This window comes from Drosophila navojoa, chromosome 4 (genome assembly GCF_054131105.1).
Source record: "Drosophila navojoa isolate 15081-1374.11 chromosome 4, UAZ_NAV_1.0, whole genome shotgun sequence".
NCBI classification, from domain to species: domain Eukaryota; kingdom Metazoa; phylum Arthropoda; class Insecta; order Diptera; family Drosophilidae; genus Drosophila; species Drosophila navojoa.
In genome coordinates, this window is record NC_142892.1 from 20,827,740 (window position 1) to 20,853,842 (window position 26,103).

The 26,103-nt window shown below is 42.0% G+C and overlaps 3 protein-coding genes across 3 annotated transcripts; 1 reads left to right on the plus strand and 2 right to left on the minus strand.

Moving 5' to 3' along the window:
* Positions 1-8,179: 8,179 nt before the first annotated feature.
* On the minus strand, positions 8,180-8,597 carry Tim13 (mitochondrial import inner membrane translocase subunit Tim13). Its single transcript, XM_018099868.3, has one exon. The coding sequence runs from the start codon at positions 8,521-8,523 to the stop codon at positions 8,248-8,250; it is 276 nt and encodes a 91-aa protein (XP_017955357.1). The 5' UTR covers positions 8,524-8,597; the 3' UTR covers positions 8,180-8,247.
* A 1,360-nt stretch (positions 8,598-9,957) lies between these two features.
* Pi3K68D (phosphatidylinositol-4-phosphate 3-kinase catalytic subunit Pi3K68D) lies at positions 9,958-26,035 on the minus strand. The gene is made up of 16 exons (XM_018102200.3): positions 25,617-26,035; positions 22,728-23,770; positions 22,605-22,657; positions 19,857-20,609; positions 19,705-19,793; positions 19,003-19,645; positions 18,377-18,947; positions 17,675-18,314; positions 17,362-17,607; positions 16,864-17,300; positions 16,409-16,801; positions 16,141-16,341; positions 11,010-11,206; positions 10,859-10,950; positions 10,646-10,795; positions 9,958-10,582 (listed from the first exon to the last, which is right to left on the minus strand). The coding sequence occupies exons 2-16, from the start codon at positions 23,735-23,737 to the stop codon at positions 10,403-10,405; spliced, it is 5,655 nt and encodes a 1,884-aa protein (XP_017957689.1). The 5' UTR covers positions 23,738-23,770; positions 25,617-26,035; the 3' UTR covers positions 9,958-10,402.
* On the plus strand, positions 11,916-15,702 carry LOC108652120 (uncharacterized). The gene is made up of 4 exons (XM_018102202.3): positions 11,916-12,196; positions 12,253-12,458; positions 13,185-13,272; positions 13,643-15,702. Exons 1-4 carry the CDS (start codon positions 12,169-12,171, stop codon positions 15,517-15,519), a joined length of 2,199 nt encoding a protein of 732 aa, XP_017957691.1. The 5' UTR covers positions 11,916-12,168; the 3' UTR covers positions 15,520-15,702.
* Positions 26,036-26,103: the final 68 nt, after the last annotated feature.

Below are 26,103 nucleotides of genomic sequence, written 5' to 3' on the forward strand. Positions count from 1 at the left end.
GTGATATCGTGTTATTATTTGAAGTAACTGCTTTCATTGAAGTTAAAAACGTTTCGCTAGACTTTGCACTCCCAACTTCAGATAGCAATTCCTTAGTTTTTGATACATCTTTTGTAATAACTGATTTCATCAAGGGCGATTCCTTTTCATTAGAGTTCGGGCTCTCATGTACAGATGAATTTATTTGATCCTTTGATTCCTTAGGGTTCAGTTTCCCAGACCCTAACAATTTGTTTTGACCTTGCTTAGATTCGAAAATCTCTTGGATGACTCCTGATGTATTACTTAAAATATCTGGTTTCGTTGGAGGCAATGCCACAATTTTAGATTTTATATTCTCAGGGCTGTTTGGATTCTTGGAAAGACCCGTCTTCGATGAAGCCAGTAACGTTTCCTTAGATTTTAGACTATCAGACAATTTGCTTTGATCTTGCTTTGCTTCTGAGGTGTCCTTTGCGATAATATTCGTTTCGTTTGTTTTACCCTGATCTTTTGATAGATCTGCTTTCTGACTCTGAGCTACATTTGGTTTGCCTTGATCGTTGGGTGGATTTAATATTGGTGAAGGCAGTAGCGATTCCTTAGATTTGATGTTCACAGATGCAGCCAGTTTGCTTTGCTCTTGCTTTACTTTTGATGTGTCCTGTGCAATAACTGACTTTGTTGATGGTGATACTGCTGCTTTAGATAGTAGATCTTTATCAAGTTTACCGTGCTCCTTTGGTAGATCAGCTTTCAGATTTTGAGCTACATATGGTTTGCCTAAGTCTTTGGAGAGAGTTATTGATGAAGGCCCTGTTTGCTTAGATTTGATGTTCTCAGACACAGACAGTTTGCTTTGCACTTGCTTAACTTCTGATGTATCCTTTGAGATAACTATTTTCGTTGATGATGATACCGCTGCATTAGATATCAGATCCTTATTTGATTTACCCCGATCCTTTGATTGATCTGCCTTCACATTCTGAGCCATATTTGGTTTGCCTTGATTATTGGATTGATTCAATATTTCCTTAGATTTGGTGTTCTCAGACACAGACAATTTGCTTTTTTCTTGCTTTACTTCTAATGTGCCCTTTGCGATAACGGACTTAATTGATGATGAAGCCGCTGTTTTAGATGTCAGATCCTTATTTGGCTTACCCTGATCCTTTGATAGATCTGCTTTTACATTCTGAGCCACATTTGGTTTGCCTTGATCCTTGGGTTGATTCAATATTGGTGAAGGTAGTGGCGTCTCCTTAGATTTGATGCTCTCAGATGCAGACAGCTTGCTTGGCTCTTCCTTTACATTTGATGTTTCCTTTGGTGACGATGCCGCTGCTTTAGATGTCAGATCCATATCTAGTTTATTTATATTCTTGGACAGATCCGTTACTGTTGAAGGTAGTGACGCTTCCTTAGATTTGAGGCTCTCGGATACAGAAAGTTTACTTTGCTCATTCTTTACTTCTGAGGTGAACTTTGCGATAATGGTCTTCGTTGATGATGATGCCGCTGCTTTAGATGTCAGATCCTTATTTGGCTTACCCTGATCCTTTGATTGATCTGCTTTCAGATTCTGAGCCATGTTTTGTTTGCCTAGATCATTGGATTGACTTAATATTGGTGAATGTAGAGGCGTTTCCTTAGATTTGGTGTTCTCAGACACAGACAGTTTGCTTTTATCTTGCTTTACTTCTGATGTGTCCTTTACGATAACGGACTTAGTTGATGATGAAGCCGCTGTTTTAGATGTCAGATCCTTATTTGATTTACCCTGATCCTTTGATTGATCTGCTTTCAGATTCTGAGCCATGTTTTGTTTGCCTTGATCCTTGGCTTGATTCAATATTGGTGAAGGAAGTGGCGTTTCCTTAGATTTGATGTTCTCAGATGCAGACAGCTTGCTTTGCTCTTCCTTTACATTTGATGTTTCCTTTAATGATGATGCCGCTGCTTTCGATGTCAGATCCTTATCTGGTTTATTTATATCGTTGGACAGATCCGTTCCTGTTAAAGGTAGTGACGTTTCCTTAGATTTGAGGCTCTCGGATACAGAAAGTTTACTTTGCTCATTCTTTACTTCTGAGGTGAACTTTGCGATAACGGTCTTCGTTGATGATGATGCCGCTGCTTTAGATGTCAGATCCTTATTTGGCTTACCCTGATCCTTTGGTTGATCTGCTTTCAGATTCTGAGCCATGTTTTGTTTGCCTTGATCATTGGATGGACTTAATATTGGTGCAGGTAGTGGCGTTTCCTTAGATTTGATGTCCTCAGCTGCAGATAGTTTGCTTTGCTCTTCCTTTACTTTTAATGTGTCCTGTGCAATAACGGACTTCGTTGATGTTAGATCCTTATCTAGTTTATTTGTATGCTTGGAGAGATCCGTTCCCGAAGAAGATGCTACTGCCTGAGTTATCAGATCCTTATTTGATTTACCCTGATCCTTTGATTGATCTGCTTTCAGATTCTGAGCCATGTTTTGTTTGCCTTGATCATTGGATTGACTTAATATTGGTGAAGGTAGTGGCGTTTGCTTAGATTTTATGTTCTCAGATGCAGACAGCTTGCTTTGCTCTTCCTCTAATTTTGATTTTTCCTTTGATGATGATGCCGCTGCTTTAGATGTCAGATCCTTATCTAGTTTATTTATATCCTTGGACAGATCCGTTACTGTTGAAGGTAGTGACGTTTCCTTTGATTTGAGGCTCTCGGATACGGAAAGTTTACTTTGCTCATTCTTTACTTCTGAGGTGAACTTTGCGATAACGGTCTTCGTTGATGATGATGCCGCTGCTTTAGATGTCAGATCCTTATTTGATTTACCCTGATCCTTTGATAGATCTGTTTTCAGACTCTGAGCCATATTTGGTTTGCCTTGATCATTGGATTCATTCAATATTGGTGAAGCTAGTGGCTTTTCCTTAGATTTGATATTCTCAGATACAGACAATTTGTTTTGCATTTGCTCTACTTCTGATGTGTCCTTTGAGGTAACTCTTTCCGTTGAAGATGCCGATCCCTTATACTTAAGATCGTTATTAAGGTTGCCTTGCTTCTTTGGCGCATTCGCATTCTGTGAAGGTAAGATATGAGGTTTCGCTGAGGATAGTGCCGCATTGTTTGTCTTTAGAATCTCAGTTGCAGATGACTTGTTTTGCTCCATCTTTGCTGCAGAGACTTTAATAGAGGTGCTGCCTGATGTGACGCTGTCAATTTGATGTGTTTTGGGAGACTTTGCTCTTCTAAGTGTATTTGCTAGGAGTAGGTTGGGCTGATTATCAGTCAGCTGGAATGGATTTCCGTCATCTCTACTGTCGTCTTCGATAATACTGCAGTCAACAGCAGCAGGGAAATTGCAAACTCTTTTCTTTATATCGAAATACAGGCTGGATGGGCAACTTCGCAAAACAGCACGCCCACTTGCACATATGTAGAATTTACTGCATGAGTTTGGATGTCTCAAATGTACACCATTTGGCTGCGAGCTGCAAATGGATTCTTCGTCAAAATAATTAGTGTCATCCCAATTATTGGTGTTGAATACATCAAAGTCGAAGATATCCTCTTCTGTGTACACTGATGTTGGTGACTCTGATGTTTCTGAGTCTTCATCTAACTCGTCATCTAGATCGTCGGTGGTAACAGCTGAGCTATCAAGAGATGTCGACAAGTCATCATCAGCTATATAACTATTTTCTAAGACATTTTCATCGGATTGTGTCGTCTCTATGCTATTGCCAACAGTATTGCCAAAATTGTATGTCAATGGCTTTGGAATGGATATGGATTCTTGTTGCTGAGAGCAATCTACAAGGTTGGGTAAGTTGCACACCTTACTCTCAATATCAAAGTACAAATTTCTTGGACACTTTCGAAGAATGGCGCGTCCATTAGCACAGACATAAAAGTTGGCACATGACGTTGGATCTCTTAGATATGCTCCACTTGGGAGAAGGGCACAACGCGCGCTTTTGTCAAACTCTGAAGGGGATTCTACTGTTTCTACGTCTGTTGGAATCCATAAAATACTCTCCAATTTCTTACCAAGCTTTCCCACATCAGCTCTTATGGGCTTCGAGAGAATCGGGGCTTCACTAGTTGATGAACTTGTGTCTTCACTTTCAGTGGTTTCATCAAACGGATTTTCAGAGGTAGATAATGGATCTTCGGAGCTGGCATCCTCGGTCTCAGTTCCTGCCGAAGAAGTTGGTAATGCCTCGGTAAAAATCTCTACCGGATCAGTTTCATCTGAAGTAGATGATTCCTCAGAACTAGTGTTAAGGCTGTCCGTAGAACTTTCTGATGGATCATCATCCTCTGAAGTGGAGCTGTCAGTCGAAACTGCCTCTGAACTGGAACTTGAGCTATCATCAGAGCTGGAACTGGTTGCCTCAGTTGAGTCCTCGGAAGTAGAGCCTGAGGTTTCGGGAGTTGAGTTCTCAGAAGTGGAAGTTGAGCTCTCGGTCGTATCCTCAGTGGTGTCTTCAGAACTAGAGCTTGAGATTTCAGTAGATGAAGCCTCAGTGCTGGAACTCGAACTCTCAGTAGATGAATCCTCAGAACTCGAACTTGAGCTTTCAGTAGACGACGCTTCAGAGCTAGAGGTTGAACTTTCAGTTGATGAGGCTTCAAAGGTAGAGCTCGAGCTTTCAGTTGATGAGGCTTCAGAGGTAGAGCTCGAGCTCTCCGTAGATGAGGCTTCAGAGCTAGAGCTCGAGCTCTCCGTAGATGAGGCTTCAGAGCTAGAGCTTGAACTTTCAGTAGATGAGGCCTCAGAGCTGGAACTTGAGCTCTCCGTAGATGAGGCTTCAGAACTAGAGCTTGAACTTTCGGTAGATGAAGCCTCAGAGCTGGAGCTTGAGCTCTCCGTAGATGAGGCTTCAGAGCTTGAGCTCGAGCTCTCCGTAGACGAAGCTTCAGAGCTTGAGCTTGAACTCTCAGTAGATGAGGCTTCAGAGCTGGAACTTGAGCTCTCCGTAGATGAGGCTTCAGAGCTGGAGCTTGAGCTCTCAGTTGATGAGGCTTCAGAGCTAGAGCTTGAGCTCTCCGTCGATGAGGCTTCAGAGCTAGAGCTCGAACTCTCAGTAGATGAGGCTGCAGAGCTCGAACTTGAGCTTTCAGTAGATGAGGCCTCAGAGCTGGAACTCGAACTTTCAGTAGATGAGGCTACAGAGCTGGAACTTGAGCTCTCAGTTGATGATGCTTCAGAGCTAGAGCTTGAACTTTCAGTAGATGGGACTTCAATTGTCGGTGGCGTCGGTGGCGTTGGTGGGCGGAAAGTGGGTTTTGGTGGAAAGAAAGGTGGTATTGGTGGCCTATTCCACAGACCGCCAAAGATATTAAAAATAATCGGCCTGTCCATGGTTATGTTTTGATTGATGTTGAACTCATTTCGAACGCCACTGTCTGCACTTTTCAGTTGAATGTTTGACTGAGGGACTTGTGCACAGTTCTGTGCTTTCACATTAAATCGAAAGCCCTCCGCGCAATTGTTTCTTATTTTTCCCAGCAAGCCGAAACATAAGTAGTATGCATGAGGATCTGCTGGATCGACGGCTTTATATCCAAATTTTTGTCCTGCACATGCATCCAAGGCGAATGCCTGCGGAAACGTCAGCAGACCTATCCACAGGAGGTTCACTAAAACGAAGGATCTTAGAAAATTTTCCTTTAGAATTCAATGTGCGACTTACCCAATTGCATTTTTAATATTCATCCGGTTAAATGCGTCGTGCAACGGCCGAGCATTTCCTTTTATAGCCCACGGGCCGATGCTCAGTGCAATAATTAGCTGAAAGGCTTTCCATATTTCGACAACTGTGTCTGCCTCTTTGGAATAGTTAACAACTTTCTGCTGACAACGTAATTATTTTAAATATATTGCATAAGCATCACCTAATGTATTACAATGTTATTCAGGTCCTCAGAATTCTGAGGGGAATCACTGTATGACACATGTTCCCAAACAGTAGATAAGACACACAACACGATGTTAAAGATTGTCTCTCTGTATCTTTTCAGTTACTTCCTAGTCTGCCTGAGTTAAGAAATTGAATGGAAATGTGCAACCAAATCTTCTGAACTACATTAAATTTTCAATGATTTATAAGTACACAATTAGTAAATCTCAAGATCATTTTATGTCTATCTCGTGTATGTATTAATATATATAATAATATCTCGATTCCCATTGCAAAAGTTCTAAGACATTATTTAGGATTACAGATTTGATTCAAATATACTCCATCTCTGTCTATCTTAAATAATATATTAACGTACAGCTCTAATTTGTCAAAGTTGTCTTTTAGTTCACAATCTGCACTGAACTATAGAAACATTTTATATCATATATAATTTTGTCGATCTAATAAAAATCATAAAATTATTGGTTTATGGGAATACCGAATCAATATAAATTCATAAATTCCCTTTTACCTCACATAATTCAAAATAACCTTATGTATATATGCTTTTATAATCTTTCCATGTACTAGCTTTTGCCTATCTGTCATCTTTTTACAGTACATCCAAAGTTGCTCTCACGTTTGGGTAATCTTGTGAAGTGCTGCTTATCATTAATGAGCTTACCTAATACGATAGTGTAATTGTCTCGTACATGGCGAAACTTTCCGAATGGTATTCCCCCTTTCCACTGCCCAGCCCATCCAATGCAAGCCTATCCGCGGTGGCCCGGTACCGATTAGTAGGTGTAGATAAGGTATATGTATGTGTTATCGTGTTCTTGCCATGATTACTCAAACCCATCGCACTTGCTGGTGTTGTGACTATTTATAGTGTCGACTGGCTGGAAAGCTTTTGGATGAAAGCACAGAGCTGCACTATATGAAGGTGTTTTAGGTCGGGTTCTTATCGTAACTTGTGTGGCTTCGAATGTACCTCGTCGAGCAAAGCGAATTCATTGTTGGATTTTGTTGCTCTTGGTATTCGAGCCAATAAGTTCGGCAACAAGTTCGCATTTTATCTTTTGCAGTTTTTATTATTTTTGATTTTTCTATTTTTTTTTTTTTTTTTTTTTTTAATTTTGCACAAATTTTTTTGGCAACCGGTCAGCTGCACTTGCTAAACAACGTCCCCCGACCCTGAGCACTACCTGATAGCAATTTGTTTTGTTCGTTGCTCGCAAATCATTATCAAAAATCAAGTTCACGCTAATACGATCGTTTAGTTATGATGTCTTACAAACAATTAAATAGCTTAAGATAAGGCTTTGCATGTTTTTTTGTAATTTGTTTTTTATGGGCCTTAATTGATGGGGCGCCATATAAAGTAGTTAGCCAAAGAAATTTGTAATACTAATGCTATTACTAAGCACATTTTATTCTAAACTAAAAATATGATATGAGAATATGAATTAAGAAATTTCTATGGCTTTGAAATAACTGAGCTATAGAGCGAACGTATTTTTTTATTGGATGGGGGCCAACTCATTTTCAAAATATTTTAGGATATTCGCCAAAATGAGTTAGAATACTATATGTTCTCAAGTATATTTTAGAAACATTATTGAAGCATTTTACTTAGTAGTAATGTAATATATATTAGATTCAATAACTATATTTTGATTATCGATTTACAAAAACTGCAGCGGACTTTGAGTCTGACTACAGTTAATTTTTGAATTCTGATTAAACTCAATTTCACGATTTCTTAAGATTTGAGTCTAGCTTTTTGAGACCAATGCAAATTTCTTGAATTCTACAATTCCGTACAGTAATTTTGAAACTAATTGATTTGTATTTTCCTGATTTCTATATTCTTCGATTTCAAAAATTAACGTATTTTGCTTTGCTTTTTGTAAAACAAATATAAATATTTGCTGAAAATTTGCATATGGAAAGAAACGGTGCAATGGATTAGAGTGGTCTCGAAACTACACAACGCTGTAAGGTGCGCTTTGGTCAATGTTCATCCGTTAGCTAACGAGACCATTCCAAACACGATAACGATCGTCGAATTTCGCACATATCAAGCTGAATAGCACATTCATCAAAGATCCTCTCTACCCGACACGTCCCCGTCAGCTGTCTTACAGTCGGTGGGAGGGGACGCAATACCGTTGCACTTTTTCACTCACTAATAACTGCTTATCTTTTTGCACGCGTGATAAGCGCCTATTACTGAGCGAGCATTAGCTTGGGGCTCGCCCAGAGCAGATTTAATTCGAAACGGATGCATTACGAACTATATACGACTCGGAAGTCTCTTTAATTACGTTTTCAATTTATATTCAATTAGTGTTCAGTTTAACAAATTCTCGCTCTGCATTGCGTTCTGTTCACGCTCTAGCCGATTGCCGTAGGTCCGCGAGACGAGGTTCCATGTGTCCAGGAAGCGATCCATACACTGCGTAATGCATCGTTGCTCAGACCCATCCAGAGCCTTGCCGGGCTTGGAGATACACTTCCTAAAACACTTCTCCGTCATCTTCGAGAGCATCTCCTGGGCATTCGCCAAAGCGATTTGCTGCCTCACTTGAGTCATTACCTCACCTTTATCATAATTTTCATCAGCCATTATAGTAGTTAGTTCTATATATATGTATGTACACTTGGCAATTTCTCCCTTTTATTTCAAATGCAAAAAAATATTACTGAATTGTAGCTCAGTTTTTGATTAATTAATGACAGCTGACCGGATTTTCAAGTTTTTATAATTTAATGTAAAAGTCTACTTAATACTTTATGAAGGACGTCAAGCTAGAAAGGGCGGACTTTCTTGGGATTACTGAAGAAGTAAATTAGGGAAATTGAATATTTGAAATACTCATTTTTGCATTAGCAGCGCGTTTTTTAAATGATAGTAATAAACTCAATTAATTTTAATTTTCTTTAATATTCACAAGTCGAGTCATTAATGATGGAAGAGAGATCAACTTGGAAGACTAGCTGGGTAGATTCTCAAACGATACTACTTGACACACGCAACTAACACCATATGTCTTTTTCTGTTAGCAATAAATATCTCGAAATTGATTTTTTTTTATTGAAATATTTAGACAATAGCTAGCATTCACAAAATCAATTGAATACGACTTTAAATACTCACCAGAAATATAGTATATTCTTATATCAACGCTGTATTATATTCCCCATCAATATACCAAACCTATAGAAAAACGCTTTTATAATTTGTAAGACACTTGATAAATTAAATTTATTGTTAGCATAAATTAAATTTGTTTTCTGTTATTTTGTTACAGATTTTCGTTTAATGCTTGATAAAGTTAAGCAGAACATTAACGTTCGTACCATATCAAAGGATTGTTATTTGTAATTAGCATATTATATAGTTAAAAGATCTTTGCTCCTTTCGATTACAAAAATATATTCTACAAATGGTTTCTACTTATTTCTTTTATTACTATCTTTTAGTTTCTTACTTTGTTGATGTTGGGGTTTTGCTGGTTCTGACAAAATGTCATTTTATATAAAAATAAAAACTTTTAGTTTTATTTTTAACTGCGTCTGGAGTGATCCAGTGAATACACCATGAATCATGAATCATTTAATATAGTATGTTATATTCTTTGGATTGCAACTATTTAAGAATCTTTAGAACATTTGCCGCACACAAGCTGATTTGGCAGTTGGCGATATTTGGAATTTGAGTTAAAAGTCAGACAAAACTGATTCGACATCTTGAAAAGTCGCAGATCCCAATGATAATGAAGGCCACAAACAGGCAGTATTAGAAGTGATCTGAATAAGTTGATCTAAACCTGTATTTAACTGTTTTGCCTTTACCTTTGGAATTAGTCGTAATTATATATGCAAGCCAATTTCCTGATTCATGAAATTCCAGCCCAACCGCCAGAGCTTTAATACTGTCAAATAAAGTTTTGCTGCTTCGCACTTGATTAACTAGGGGCAGAATTTCGAGCAGAAAGAGAACAGTGCACTCTACATTATTCAAATAGACTGACCTGAATAAATAATTATGCTTTATAAGTATTTGCTACTGATCAGCACGTATCACTTATATTTGGTTGTTTTTATGTACATATACAATATTTGATCTGATCTGTAAAAGTTTGCGCAATAGCTAAAAAAGGTATATGTATGCAGTTGCGAAATATATATATATATGTATATATATATGTTTGTCTGTATATGCGTTTACATTATATACAAGTGATAGAGTTCAACTAGTTAGACATAAGTAAATATATGTATAAGTAATATACACACATACATATATAAATACATGTATATGTATATGGAATGTACAATCACGTTGAGTATGTAAGTATTATTGCGTTAAAGAGACAGGCACAAACATATAAGTGTATAAATGTGTGTGTGTGTGTGTGTGTGTGTGTGTGTGTGATTGAGTGAGTGTGTGCGTGTTTAGAACTAGGTCAGATTGTCGTTCCGTGAACGCCAGCAGACATCATTCAATTCCTAGGCACCGATCCCAAGCGATGCCAGTCGCAGAGCTCCTGACGCAAATCGTGCTTGGACAGGTCCAACTCGAAGCCGCCAAGCAGCTCGTTCTCCTGCAGCGTATCATGTGACCAGACAGTCACCTGCAGCCGGCGCTGCTGCACAATCTCCAGTGGCATGCGGTACTCCAACTGCAGATAACATAACATATAATTTGATAATCTTGCATTTTCCACAATGACTACGACCCTTACCGTCTCCATGAAGCTAGGCACACAAGTTTTGCGCACAACTTTGGTCTTGCGCTTGGTCACTTTAGTTGGATCTGGTTTCAGGTAGCATTTGACATAGGTGTTCGGCTCCTGGCCACCCTGCAGCATGGGCAGTCCTTTGGCGTGGTGTATCTGTAACAGGAGAACAGCACATATTTAATCAGGCCTTCGGCCACACTTGATTGGCTAACACACCATCACAGTTAACACGCCGCGTTGATATTGCAGCGAAAGACGTATCTGGCCAATTTCATTATGATTATCCCGCGACGGCTGACGCTTCACCTCTGTAACGTAAAGCATTTGTTAATCGTGTCATAACCAGAGCATGGACATCTCAGCTTACCTTTTATCTTGGGCATCTCCAACTTGGCCTCCTGCTGGTCGCGCAGCAGCGGATGGAAGAATGTGTATACCAAATCGGAGTGCGCAATTTCTTCGGGTGCATCGAAAAGCGATTTCAGGAAACGCTGTATCAGAGGTAGGCGCTTCTCGGCCACAGATTTAATATTGGATCGACCCACATGGACGCCCGTTGGTAAGCTGAAAACAAGTAAAACAGGAAATGTTTAATATTTTTCGAGAGTAAATGAAGAACATAAAAAATAAATAAGTTTGAGCCGTGACTAATGACTCGTGAATGAGTATAAAAATAAATTAAATATGGAGCACCCACTGATGAAATTACAATAAAACTTGAAAATAATCATAATGTTTCTTATCATTTTAAAGCGCCATCAATTATCAAATTTTGTGAAGCTATGATTTATCAATGAGAATAATTTAGCAGTGACTAAGGCCATTACTAATAGCAAACACACGCTGAATAATTAATAGTTAATCACTTATCAGTTTAGACAAGGAAAAGGAACAAGTTTCGACTTAACTTAAGTATAACTCTACAAAAGAAGTTTGTGAACCTGCAAAAAGAGTAAACAAGACAGATAACGCACCCATTCAAATTAGACGATTGCTTATCAATGGCCGTCGAGCAAGTGGCAAACTATTGGCAAGAGGTAACAAACTATAATGGCTGATAAATTAGCAGCTGCGACAGATACCTTTGATTCACGGCCAAAGCGTGCCGAATCAAAGAGCAGTGGGTGAAAGAAGAGCGAGCCACCAACGAGCCAATGAGACTTCAAACTGCCAAACTATCAGCGAGAGGCAAAACAGTGGGAGCGCCGCGATATCTTTGCGATAACGTTGTGAGCGTTGGCAGTTAACAAAACTGCGACGACAACGCCGCTCAATCAGTTAGCGGGCGAACGGCAACAGCTGAGAACGGGGAGCTGCTTGCCGGAGCGACGATAGCTGAGCGTTAAGAGCTGCGAGCTGCGAGCTGCGAGCTGAGAGCCGAGCGCACTGAGAGCTGCGACATTGGGGTTCGATTAACGCCAACGTGGTGAACAGAACCGAACTGAAGACGAGGCAGCAGTGCTGCAAAAAGTTCATAAAAATCAGGTGTGCAACTGCGATATGTTGGCCAAAAGCGAATAGCAGCGATGGCTCAGCTAACGTATGTGGGCCAAGGTAAGTTAGCAGCTACCTTCCATTAAGTCCAACCGCTCAACAAGACTTCTGCACAGGCCAGCAGGCGGCACTGGGTCCTTTGGCCAGCTCCATCATGCTCCTGATGAGTCTTGTTTTGGCGCTGCTCGGCATCAAAATCTGGGGCTTTAGACGGCGCCTCACATTCGACAGCAGCAGCAGCAGCGGCAGCGGGCGATCGTCAACGCGCACAGCTCAGCAGCAGCCGCAAACTGCGCCACGTTATGCAGCCTACGAATCACAGGTGCGTAATATGTACAATTCACACAATTTAAAAAAATGTCAATAAAATCGATGCCTGGTTCAGCGCAAGCCATTTATAAAGGTTAATAAGCAACTGATAAAATTATGAACGCCAACGAGCACTCGTGCTCTCTCGCTCACACTCTGATAAGATTCAAAGCCAGTGTATTCGTGCTTTGTTTATATACACATATACAGATGTTTGTGAGTGAGTGTTAAGTTGTCAATAAGAATAGAGATGAGAACGTGTGAGGCATGAGTTGCCTATCGATAAGGGGGACCTTCATTTAATTACTATATGAACCTCGCATATTATTATGTATCGATAATACTCTAAACTGCTTAAAGGATAGCTTTCAAATCAAATTAAACTATTGAAATTTTGTTAACTTCCATAGTCATTATTTCCCTCCACCAGGATCGACACTGATCAATATTATTTTTCGAAAGCCCATCTCTAATTTGCATTTGCGTCGGTACTTATTCGCAGCACAAACACACGCACAATAGTTTTGCTTTTACGTTCATGAGCATGTGTGTAACACTTTTACAGTTAAGTTTATGACGCATTCCGAAATTGTTATTATTGCACCTCGTTGTTGTTGTTTGTGCAAGCATTAGGCGTGCACAGCTGAGGCCACAGCTGTTTTAATTGTTAGCAAATTTTGTATTGTAACCGTTTGCTGCTCATCAATAAACCATAAGAATATTTTGATTGCACTTGCAGGTAAACGGCACAGACAACGCTGTGCATGGAGTGTTTCGCCAACGGAATATCGAAGAATTCGAAAGTGCCAGGCCAACAAATTCAACAGGTGAGCGGAACCAAGCACTCATACAAATACATATGTATGTACATGTATTTTTACGACCTGTGTGTATGTATGTTTGTACGTGTGCAAGTGTGTGTGTGCAGAATTACTTAATGTGAATGGAATTGGAAGTAAATTGCTTTGATTTTATACAGACATAAATACACACATACATATATGTATATGTATGATCATGACACGTTAGTGAGAAAGATATCACACCTGAATACCCTGTAGAATGTTCAACTGGGTGGGCGGATATGACTAGAGTAAGGCGATAACTGTAACGCCATTAGAAATACGCATAAAATTCAGTTTTATATTAAATATTACTCATGTTAATTATCTTTGCCATTCACGTTTATTTTGACAGCCAAAAAATACCTCGCCGTTAGTGTGCCCAATTTGCAGCTGAACACATTGGCGCCATATGACTACAAAGAGGAGACAAGCATACCAGAACTGAGTGGAACAGCCACCCGTCGTCCACAGCATGCAGCAGCGCGACGTAAACATCGTGGAGCGCGTAGCTCTAGCTATGACTACTACTTAGCGCCGCCTACGCGCGAACCACCGGCACCGCCTATCACGTTGGAAGCTGCGGAGCCGCCCTCTCAGTTGGACATACCCGATTTCGATCACTTTGCCGAAAAATACAAACTGATTAGCGTCAAGGCCGCCAACGAGGAAGTCAAGGAAGCGAATAAATCGGAAATCACAAAAAAGGAGCGAGGACGCTATATCAAATATGAACAGGTAGATGATGTCCCAGAGCTCTTAACGCCCGATGATGATCAAGTCGGAGCTGCTATTTCAGTGGCTGCCCAAGTGCATCAGTCGGCGACCATGGCTCAGAGAAACTCTCAGCCAGAACCGGAGCCGGAAACTGAGCAAGTATCAAAGATTGAGCCACAGCCAAGAGTAGAGTCTGAACTGGACCCGCAATCAACACGAGATGTTGAGCCCCTTGAATTAGATCACACGGAAACAGCATTCGTTGTGGAAATCATAGCTGGTACACCGGAATCTGTTGATCAAACGGAACCCGTTATCGCCCGCAACTTGTTCGCCGATCTAGAACTGCCACACCATGTGGACGATGTTGAATTTGAGCGCATTCGCTCATCCTATGAAATGAACGAAGCGGATATCTTGGATATGCGAACCGACTTTACTGGATTGCAAAATGAGCTACCAGCGCCCGGCAGCCCCCCAGGCTTTGGAAAGACCATCGATGATGACTGGGAGAACTTTGAAAATCTGGAAAGCGTAGCGACTGCAGGCCAACGCAGTTGGTCAATGACCGAGTTGCCACGCACTGAGCGAAGCGCTGTTGCGTCCGATTTAGAAAATGTCGTGCGAGAAGACACACTTTTTCGGGAAATGGAGTTAATGGCGTCCTCAGATGAGATAAGAGCACAGCGGGCAGCTAATAATTCAGAGCCACCTCCATATGATATGAGGTCTCCTGCTTCACCTACCCTGCCCGACTACGAGTCACTGATGCAGCTCGAGGTATCGCGAACAAATCGAAAGTTGCCCAACTACGAAGATGTCGTAGGCAAGGGGAGCACTCCTAAATTTGTGAGCAGCATAGAGGATATGTTCGTAGAGCTGCAAGTGAATGGCAACTCCCCCCCTCTCGATACAGAGGTTAGTGCTTTCGATAAGCTGTGTGAGGATCTGGACATTCCGCCATCGCCAATGCCGGCACGCCGGACACCTCAGCCAGCGCCGCGCGTCTCCAAGCTGGCAACGCTCAGTGTAAGGGGCCATGCGGCGCCATTGAACTGCTACGAGCCCGAGGAATTGCCGAGCTCCAGTTCTAGCGAGGAGGAATTAGAGGAAATCGCTGCACCACCACCACCACAGCCAGCTAAGCGGAAGGCGCGTACTCTCAAGGTGCGCTTCGATGTGGAAAACTTGCAATACTATCAATCTGCCGAGGTGCCTAGCTCAACAGAGTCAGACACTGAGTTTGACTCAGCTGAGGATCAAAGTGAAAGGGAATCGTTGCCACCGAGGGCAACTCAGCGCTTAATCACATTGCTACCTGAGGAGCCCGAATCACCAAATGCTAAGCGGGATGGTGATGTACCCAAGCTATTCAGCTCCCAGATCTCGCAGGAAGATAGCGATGACGAATTATTTGGACGAGCCATACGTCAGCATCGCTCCCTGACAGAGGCATTGCGGCCTGTCGCTGGATTAGATCACACGACGCAGAGTGAACGAATTACAGAGGCTTAGAATCCCAATACCGAAATGCTGGTCTGAATTTCCTTAGCGAAGACAGTATTTTACATGTAAATATGTCTTTAGGGACATACACACACACACTTCTAAATATGAATATATATGTATATATCCAAAGTACGTTAGAAGTTGCCATATATTGTTGACTATATTTAAATAAATTTATGATTAATATAAGATATGTTCATTAAAGGAGTTTCGGGAGTTATTCTCTGCTGTTCCCTGTTTATAGATGATCTTAAAAAATTAAATTGACTTGGGAAAGAATTCCTTCAACTTTAGTAAAGCATTACTAAGACAATCTATTTTACAAGTTATTAGCTTCAACACATAATTCCACCAAAGTGAATTATTAACCACGTTCAACAATTAAGCCGTCTTCAATGATAACTGTCTTATCTTTATTATTATCTCCTACAGAAGAAGTTAATTCAGGAAAAAAGTATAGTTCCTATTACGCAGAAATCACTAATAAATAAAGAATTCCCCGTAACAAATGTGTTCATCAAAAATAAATAATAAAAAAAATAATAATCATAATAAGTAAGCCTACTTCAATGATAAACGATTGTCTTATCGTTCTAAGACCTTAACTCTTATCTATAATTTACTTACCTGTGGAGCTTGACCAGTGGAAAGTGCATGCACAACTTTTGATGGAACTCGGTGAACTCGCGATACGAGCGAAACAGATGGGTTGGATCCAGTTGTCCGTGGCGTGTGACTTGCAGAATGTACATATAATACTTCTCCATGCTGTAATGCTTCTGGAATCGCACTACTTTGACAATCTTCAACCGGCCATCCTGCTGCATGCTGTGGATATAGTTTACGAACGATTGAAGATCTATGTTCGTTTTATTATTATACTCCAGCAACTCACGTGTATTTGCGGGGCACAAAGGATAGAAGCTCGCCCGAGCCTTCGTCATTGTTGAAGCGCATCTGCGCTAGGTTGTGCAGAAAGAAATTGAATTGAGTGAACCAGCTCTTTAGCGAGGATTGTATCATCTTGGCGAAGGTGGCCGCCGCCTCGGGATTCGACTGTGAGGGCAGCAGTGCGCGACGCACATAGGTGACCGCATTTGAGTTCACGCCCGGCATGCCCGCCGTGGCCATGTGCGCAAGCGTATGCAGCAGCAGGTCGGCGTTCTTGCGGACAATGTTAAAGGCACGGCAGCAGAGATCAACGAAGTAGTGAAAGTCGGTGGACGGTTTGTCACCGCCATTGATGACATATGCCATATCCGAGGTGAGCACAAAAGGCGTGCGATCTCTGCAATTACAAAATGTATATTAGACTGCTGTAATCATATGGAAGCCGTAGGTCTAACTCACCTTTTGAAATTACCAAACATTTGAGCATCGCCCAGAAACTTGCCAAAATCGATGTGGAATAGATGTCCCGAGGTCTTAAGCATTATGTTGTCATTGTGTCGATCGCAGATGCCCAGCACGTAAGTCGCCACGCTGTAGCCAGCGCAGGAGAGTGTGAAGTTACGCACTGCACTTTGATACTCCAACGGACTCGGATTCTGTTTGCCAAGCCATTCGGCAATGGGTCGATCTTTAAAGGAGCCTGTAAGACCGCATTCGACCTGGATTTTCCGTAGTGTTTCGGCTTCTGACACCAGTTCGATCATGCCGCGCTTGTACCCAGTGGGCACACAATTAAACGTAACCATCTTGAGATCCAAGCGTTCGGCTAGCCACATCTTATTCATGATACGTATCAGCTGGATCGTCAGCATATCCTGTTGCAAGTCATCTCCACACTGTCGAGAATGGGAAACAAAGAGATTAGAATGAGTAGCTGCAAAAGCTGCATTAGCTTACCTTAAAAATAGCTGGTAAGGGCTCAGCATCTGGCCCCACAAAGGTGATTTTTAGTGGCAGCGTATTGGAGTTGAAGTAGCTGCAGTTGCGCACATTAACACCTGATACCTCCAGCTCAGGACCCAGAGGCAGGCAGGTGGGCTTCTCTAGCAAATCTTGATGCACTTCATCCATGCCTGCGACCAGACTCTTTTGACGCATCGACTCTTTAGCTTCCTTAACGGACTCCGCGATCTTGGACAGATTCTGTGACAAACAAAAGAAGTTATGATGAGCTACTTCAATTATGGGGATTTTGTATCTACAAACTCACTTGACACATGCGATGCTGATACATGAAACGCTTGAGCAGCTTCTCGCCACAGATGGCCATGAGGGCGCGCAGCATCATTTTGTTGCGACGATAGTAGCGAGCCTGTGTGATTTGCGACTCGTCGTATTCCTGATCCACCAGTGAGGCCCCAATCGAGTTGAGCGGATCATCGGGCAGACTGTGCACCAGCAGCCAGTACATGTGATGGGCAAAGCGCGGCGACTCCAAACACTTCGCAAGCAGGAAACGCGAAAGTGCCGAAGCCTCGTACGTGTCGTGCTTCAGCGATTGCACCAGCTGCGGCAAAAAATCTACGAGCTGATCGTTGGGCATGTGTGAGATCCACTCGACAGCCTTCTCGCGCACTTTGGCATCCGGATAGCGGGGCAGCAGCAGTTCCAATGCCTGCAGCGGCGACAGAGGTGCCCAGGAATGCAGCAAGGAATGCAGGTCAATCAGGTTGGCATAATCCCAGCTATGCGCTGCATGCAGAACCTTGGGCAACGCATTTGGGTAGTTCTGCAAGTAGAGACGCTTCTCCCAGAACACCTCGCGGCGCTCCGTTGCGCCTGAGTAGCCAAGCTCGGCTGTATTCAGCAGCTCCTCCTGCAGATTAGCGTCCAACGAGGCAAAGTCATAACTGCAACAAATTCATTCAATAAAACTGAGCCACAAGTCAAGTATTTAATCGGTTAAGCTTACTGTGGAGCAGGCTTAGGTGCCTCCTGATGTTCAGGGAACTCAATGCGTCCGCCATAGGGCGGCACTTCAATGCTGAGCACCGGGCAGAAGTCGGGGTGCGGATGACAGCCACGCGCTGGAGCTGGTCCCAGCATTTTATCAGTGGTCGGTGGCCAAACGGACAGCAAATAGGGGCCACAGATCATTGTGCGCTTAAAGTCAAACAGCTGTATGGAGCACCAGCCCAGCTCCGTCGTCACCTGTCGCCGCTCGCCATTCGGCTCCGCATTCGGTTCATTCTCGCTAGCCGCCTGCTTGCCGTAGAGCACAAACGTGAGACGCGCCTCCCGTGGCAGCGTGCAGATTGGATGCTGGTCAAAGGTGAGCCAAGCGCTGAAGTTCAGCCGGGGAAACAGGCCGCCGGACGTATCATTGGAACAGCTCAACACATTCGGATTGGACAACAGGCGCGTACCATAGACAAGCTGCACGCAGAGCGAGTAATCGTCGTATTTCCAGTTCGGCGGCGGTCTGTGCAGGCAATTGATGCTCACCACAATCGGCTTGGACACACACGAGACGGGTATGGGCGCTAGGAGAGTTTTGCTCATTATCAAGAAGCTCAAGGAATTACAGCATTCACTCACTTGTGGTATAGTCAGGGGTCTTCACCGAGAAGGCAACGCGAAACACATTGGCGTACAGTTCGATAAGCTCCTGGACAGCATCACGCAAGCTATTGCACTTTAATTTGATTTGCTCAAGCATGGAGCGCGGTCGCAGCGTCACTTGGGCATATTCGCCATAGTCACTGATAATCTCTGGATTGTTCGAGCCCGCCAGGGGTGCATACTTGGTCTGAGCCTCCTCGCATATGCGCCTCAAGTCCGAAATACAACGGGCGATCTCCAACGTGTCAATGGAGCCAAGCAACGCACAAATTGCTTTGACAGCTTGAACCACGCCCGAGCAGCTGACAATGCTGCGGCCGGACGGCGCACCGTCTGCCGACGATTCGAGCTTATCGATTTCCGTTTCGAGCGTCTCAATGAGTATCATCATGTTGTCGTAAGTGACAATGGGCACCACTTCATTGGGCAGCACTTGCTCCGGCTGCAGATCGGCGTCGTTCTCGTCGTCCTGTTCAGTGCGCGCAATCGCCTCCATATTGGCAGCGGTGCGCAAGCACAGGCCCAAGTGCACGTCTTTCTCCAGCTGGAAGCTGTTGTGCACACACTCCAGCTGACTCAGCTTCGAAGTGGGCGCCAGCCACTCCAGCAGACCAATGGGCTGCAACAAAAGGAACAAGTTAGTGTCACCTAATATGGAAACCTTCTTTCCATACGCACCTTGACCGCATAGTCCGTCACTGTGCCCTGGACCTGACCCTCCAGCGAGGCCAACGCCTGCGCCACCACCTGAGCCACGACCGAGTCAACTGCAAGGAGAGATTTGCTGCATTATCCAGATGATTGATCAAAGCCAAATTAATGACACTTACTGTCACAGGTGAAGGTAACTGGCGTGCCATAGCCCTTGACCTGTTCGCCAGCCAACGAACTGGACAGAGCGTGCGGCTGTAGCGTATTCACAGCCGGATGCACAATGACCTTGATGCTGGTGTCCATCATGTAGTGATAGTTGAACTCGGCGGCTATGATGTGTCCCACATTTGTCTTTTTGTCATCGTGCCTATAGCTGGCTCGTAGCTCGCGCACCATATGATAGAACTCCAGGAGTTCGGAATCGTCCGAGCGCTGCTCACTGATTAGCTGGTAGAGGCGCGTGAAATTTTTCCGACGATCTAGCACGACGTGCGCTGGTATGCTGTTGGTGTAGCTGTCTGTGAACGGCGCCAGCTGATGCGGCTTGGATGAAGTTTGCGAAATGGTCGAAGTTGTGGCGCCTGTCTCATAAAGCTGCTGGTTTCGTGGCGGCAACGGCGGCGGCGGCGATACAGAGCCCGTGTTGGATCTGCTGTCTGCTTGCGCAGATGTCGACGCGGCTGAAGCAACAGCTGCTGCTGATGCTTGTAATGAGAGTGGCGGCGAGTGGGAGTGAGAGGGCTGCGTGAGGTAGTCCTGTCGCCAGCCAATCGAGCTAACGCTGCCGCTATTAACGGCGCTCTTGTCCCACCTGTTGACCGCCTCGTACATGGGGTCCGAGTACTGAGTGCCATTGTCGCCGCTATAGAGGAAGTCGAACGGATCGTAGTCCGCGTAGTAGGAAGTGCAGTCGGAGGCGCCGTCGTTGCCTGCAAGTAACGAGTGCATCGTCAGTCAGCGAGTTAATTAAGCACAAGCAATCGCACGATTCACTATTATGCAAATGACCACACGATCAACTCGAGTCGATCCGATCCGAGCATGCAGACAAAAATAAAATAAACAAAAGCCCAGCCAGCCGCGAACGCAACTGAGAGACTGTCTCTCAGAATATTTCGCAAAACTATGCTAACAAATCGGTTCGGCTCGTTATGTGCGGCCTCCCATTCTAACCAATTTTCAGTTCAGCCAGAGGCCAATTGGCTCAGCTGTCGGCGGCGGACGCCTACGCGACACAAATCAAACTAAAAATATATATTTAAATATTTACACAGATCTCAGACGGTATTCTGTTTGACCTTTCCCTTTAATGTGCTAAAGAAGCTTTATAAAGATATATAGACTGAATTAGCAATTGATAACACTCAATAATGGGGAACTAAGCAATTAGTTTCTAAGTAAAATCGTTCTCTATCTATATATTTACATATACACATACATACATACATACATATATATATATATATCATGTTGACGTGATTCCATATCATGAGCGAAAATCAAAAAATTAAATTCGCTATATGCGGACGCTCAGCGTTGAATTGTTTAATAAAACAACAAAATGTTGGCATTTTTATTCTCAGACATAATGGTTTATTATTGGTCTCCAAAAGTTATACAAGCTTGTATTTGACATATGTATATTAAAATAATATATTGTTATATATTTATATATGTGTATGTATATGTAAATATGTGGCTGGAAACCACAATGTCTTCTGTTCCATAATACTCATAACAACAAAAAAATAAGTTCAATTCAGTTTTATGTGATTTGCCGTCGCAGACAGAGTTGTCAAATTCGTTTTTAAATTTTGTAGAAATACTAATTTTTATATACATATAGGTATATATATTATTTCTGTGATGCTTAATGTGATATAGCGGCCATCGGTTTGATCAGTGTCATTGGCATAAAACTCTCACTTTCTAGTGCAGTCGTGGAAGGCACAAATTTTCGACTTAAGAGTGTTATTTATATACTATATATGTGTGTGTTTGTGTAAGTGGGTTCTATTAACATATACATGGCAGGTATTATTATTATTATTTTGAATTCAGATTTATCCACACCATGAAACCCTGAGCCCATTTTGCCTTTTAGCTGATGACGTGTTGTTGTGTATGTGTCGCCTGACTTTTCTTTTAATAGTTGTTGTTGTTGTTGTTGTTCTGGGTGGGTGGTGTTGTGGTAGTACATAGTTAAATAGTTGCAGTTATTTGGTAGTAGTATGTGGTACTTAGTATGGATAGTAGTAGAAGTCTTGCTCTAAAATGTATTACTTTTGCGACACTGCAAGATAGAGAAACAGAAAACATTCAGTTTAACAGGTTTTAACTATTTTTATGTTTTGCATATAACTTTGGTATGGATAAACAACAGCAACAACAACAGCGTGAAACAATATTACCAAAACAATAATTCAAATCGAATAGATAGACATTATACAACAATTTAAACAACAAACGGACAAGGACAAGGAGTTCACTTCATGCATTTCTAACATTAATCAAAGATTCAAATTTGCTGAAAAAAATTTGCAGTCATATCATATATCATACATTCCTTTTTTTTTGCTATCAAAGCATTAGAAATCAGGATTTTAATAAGTCTAAACTACAATACGCAATTGTCTACTGCATGAATATAAATATTTGAAAGTATTTCTCATTGCGACTTCAAAAAAAAATTAAATTAAAATAAAAAACTATTCAACCCTATAATAATTAGGAAAAATAATCTTTTCGTTTATCAATTGCTCTTTAGCGGACTTTTACTAGTAATTTAAGATCTTCATTGATGATCATTTAAACTGAATCCACGGCTTAAAGTCTTTTTCAAGTCTAATCGCTACAATGGAAAAACGTGTGATCAATACGCTTTGAGTTAGATGAATCGGACAATAACTTCAACCAGTGCTTACCAGAATTCTCATTCAGCAGCGGATCGAATGCCTCCAGAACACTCACTCGGGAACTGCAAAAGAGAACAGCCAATTAAAGAGACGAATCGTGGTAGTTAGAATTTTTAATTTAATGATGCATACTAATCATCCTTGTTCAAATCGATCAAATCGTTGCCGCTGCGCTGAGCTGGCAGCGCGGGTCCAACGGAAGGGCAGCTGCCAACGGGAGGCGTGGCCCGTTGCACATTGAACGCCGCTGGCGTTGTTGCGCCGGAATGTGGAACAGAGTGGCTGGATGATGGCGCTGGTACTGGAGTTGGTATTCCTGCCGTTGCTGGACTGCTGTGCGGACGCACAAAGTCCACGTGCGAGCTGCCGCCGTTGCTCAACGCATACCCATAGCCATAGGCCTGCGATGGATACTGCGGCGGCAAATAGGCAGCCGAGCCGGGCACAACTGGTGCAGAGAACGTTGGATAGTACACGAAGCCAGCTGGCCGGACCGGGACAACGGGCTGCAGTGCCAAGTGGTTGGGCATGCTGTAGAGGCGCTGCAGCTCTTCGTTGTTCAGCGGTCGCTGTTGTGGCTGTTGCGGCGGCGCCTGATAAGGCACCAGCTGCATGCCAACGCCGCCTGCCTCTCCTAGTGGTGGGACACCGTACGGTGGTGCTGCGTACTGCACGGGCATTGGCGTTGCAGCCGCCACGGGACCCACCGGCACCAATGCCGTTTGCGGACTATTGGTCTGCAGGCGCTGCAGATCCTCAATTAGCCGCTCGAAGGAGCTGCCGCTTTCCGACGTCGGCTGCTTGGTCGTGGGACTGGCAAAGCAGATCAGGTCATTATCCCCATTGCCATTGTTGGTCTGAGCCGGCGGCGTGTTTGCCCGGCCCGCGCTGCTGCTATACGACGAGCTCGCCTGATGCACCTCCGAGTGCCGTCGCTGCACTGCACCATGACTTCGTTGTTGCTGTTGCTGCTGCTGCTGCTGTTGACTGTAGTAGTCGGCGCTTACTGTTTGATAGCCAGTGCCGTATTTCTTATTTCGCCTGTAGTCGTCGAGTGCCTGCTGTTCCAGACTGAGTGCCGTTGCCTTGGCCAGGTCCTCCTGGAATTGCCTGTCATAGTCGATTTGCGCCTGATTCGACATTGTCCACTCAGAGTCCTCGCCCGCAACCAGCTACTGCAAAAGAAACACAAATTTAATATTTGTAGACTAAATGTTGTTTTCAATCCGAGCAATGCCTTGTGAGTATATTTCTGTGCTTATCGCCACATTCGCCCGTGCGATAACAAAATCAACGATAAAAGTGATTAGGTGCCGTAAACGTCCAACAATATCATACAGACAAAGCAAAATTAAATATTCTTGTCTTTATGTTTATTTATTTTTTTTTTTTTTTCGTTTTTTTTCGTTTGCGTTTGGACTTGTTCCTCAAAGCCAATCATGTTTCAAATGTGGCTAATGCACACCAGGTAGAAACGGATCGATAATTTATAGCTTATCATTTTTGCAATTCAATTTGTATTATAGGAACTTTGCTCTCGTATCTGCCCGATGAGTCAATATTTCACTATCTAAGCGGCTTACAAAAATAAATCAAAATTAATAAACAAATAAAAAATGTTAATCAATTGTACTTTTGTTTTAATTTGGTTTAGACATTGCCTAAATACTTTTTTTTATTGTATTTTACTTTTGAGAAACTATAACATGAAAATATTTTCAATAGTTATTAAATCATTTCTATATATTTTAATCCAGTTCGTTTAGTCTTTATTGGCTTTGAACTGGGTTTCTGTGTTACTAAGAGCCCTTATCTTGGATTTTGGAAATTAACAAATTACTGTAAAAATAATGTTTGATTTGCAAAATAATGGCAAATGCTGTAATTTTTACCAAATTTATAATTGATGCTTCCTTACCTGACTGTCTAGAACTAACAGACAAACTAAGACCGTTGAGCAAAAGTTTATATATTGCGTTTGGCTCTCAACTGAAATATGTTTTGACTTTGATAAGGGCTTTTCTAAACAGCTGTTGTCATATAAAGAAAAGCGTAAAAACAGACTATATTTTAATTATTCAGATACGAATATGTAGTAATATTCAACAAGTTTTTAAGTAGTATCTGTTGTTCATAACAGATATGAAGAGAAAACGTTCACGGTATCTGTAGCCCTATTTTAAATAAAATACACAAAATTACATTTAATAAAAATGTATGTGCTTTTTAGCTGATATATTAGATTTTTTATTTATTTGTGTTTTATGATGCGAAAAGGAAATCTAAAATAATTTTTAAAAAATATATCTGATTACTTTTTTAAAATAATTTTGTATAATCAGCAAGATCTTCTTTCGTTTTGTTGCTGGGATTCTGTGTGTCGCGGCGAATAAAAACAAACAAATGCGCTACTTTCTCACGATTGCCTTGAGAGGGGAACAGCTGTTCAGCATGAATGCCCACAAACACACGCACAAACACATGATAGAAACACAGATGTGGTACCGGTGCATACACACACAATATGAAAACGAAATTAAATTGCTATCAAAAGGAAGACACTAGAGATAAGAAAACATAAACCGGCGAAGTACCAGGCAGAGCAGCATGGCAATGATGCAAAGGTTAAAGCCAATCAATAAAATATATGAATATATAAGCGAACAACAAATGATGTGATGAGTATGAGGAGCAGCAGTTCGACAAGTTAAAATTTGCATATGTCCATATGTATGCATACGTATTGGCGAAGGTGTGTACACACATAAAGATATAACAAAATGTAGGTGTTGGCACAAACGGCGTGAAGAAATTTTACTAAATTACGAATGAACAAGAATGACCGAGCAAAAACAATATAGATGGATATTACAATAATCAGCATTATTTTAAGAAATTCATAGCCAAAATTCAAACACCGAAGTATGTATATGTATGTTCTGTTGGCACCACACACATACATGCACATACATACGTATTCAACTATATGCACATATTTGCTTTCGCTTTTCATCCACTTACGTAGCTCAATTCTGGATTTTTCGTACTCGCTAAAAATTGTCGTCGAGTTCTATTGCGTCAATTTTCATATGCAATATATTTTTTGCGTTTTCATTTGGATTTCTTGTTACTTCCGCGGCTCTGGAGCTTCCTCCGCTCACATACACAAGCTTACATACATATAAACTGAGATATAACACTACACATACAAATTTAAACTTGCACAAAAAACGAAACTGAACACACTAATACACGTAGGCGTAGAACGCGAAATACTGATTATTTTAACATATTATTAACGGAAATTATTGAACAACATAATAAATATACTTAATTGAATGTTACTAAAATGCTACGGTTGCTTCGTCACACAAAAGAATAATAACAAACGCCACGGAAAAATGCGCAAAGCGGAATGCAACAAGCAGAGGAATGAAATTTAATATTTAACGCAAATGTACACACTGAAAGCTAAGTTGGATATATCGATTGTTATTTCAAAATATCG

Excerpts from the sequence above, each read along its gene's own strand:
- Pi3K68D (XM_018102200.3), bottom strand. The coding sequence starts at position 23,737 with ATGTCGAATCAGGCGCAAATCGACTATGACAGGCAATTCCAGGAGGAC. Across the intron at positions 17,608-17,674 it reads ATCAGCATCGCATGTGTCAA|AATCTGTCCAAGATCGCGGA; the intron begins GTGAGTTTGTAG and ends TGTTTGTCACAG. Across the intron at positions 11,207-16,140 it reads CCACTGGTCAAGCTCCACAG|CTTACCAACGGGCGTCCATG; the intron begins GTAAGTAAATTA and ends ACTTGTTTTCAG.
- LOC108652120 (XM_018102202.3), top strand. The coding sequence starts at position 12,169 with ATGGCTCAGCTAACGTATGTGGGCCAAG. Across the intron at positions 12,197-12,252 it reads GCTAACGTATGTGGGCCAAG|GCCAGCAGGCGGCACTGGGT; the intron begins GTAAGTTAGCAG and ends ACTTCTGCACAG. Across the intron at positions 12,459-13,184 it reads ATGCAGCCTACGAATCACAG|GTAAACGGCACAGACAACGC; the intron begins GTGCGTAATATG and ends TTGCACTTGCAG.
- Tim13 (XM_018099868.3), bottom strand. The coding sequence starts at position 8,523 with ATGGCTGATGAAAATTATGATAAAGGTGAGGTAATGACTCAAGTGAGG.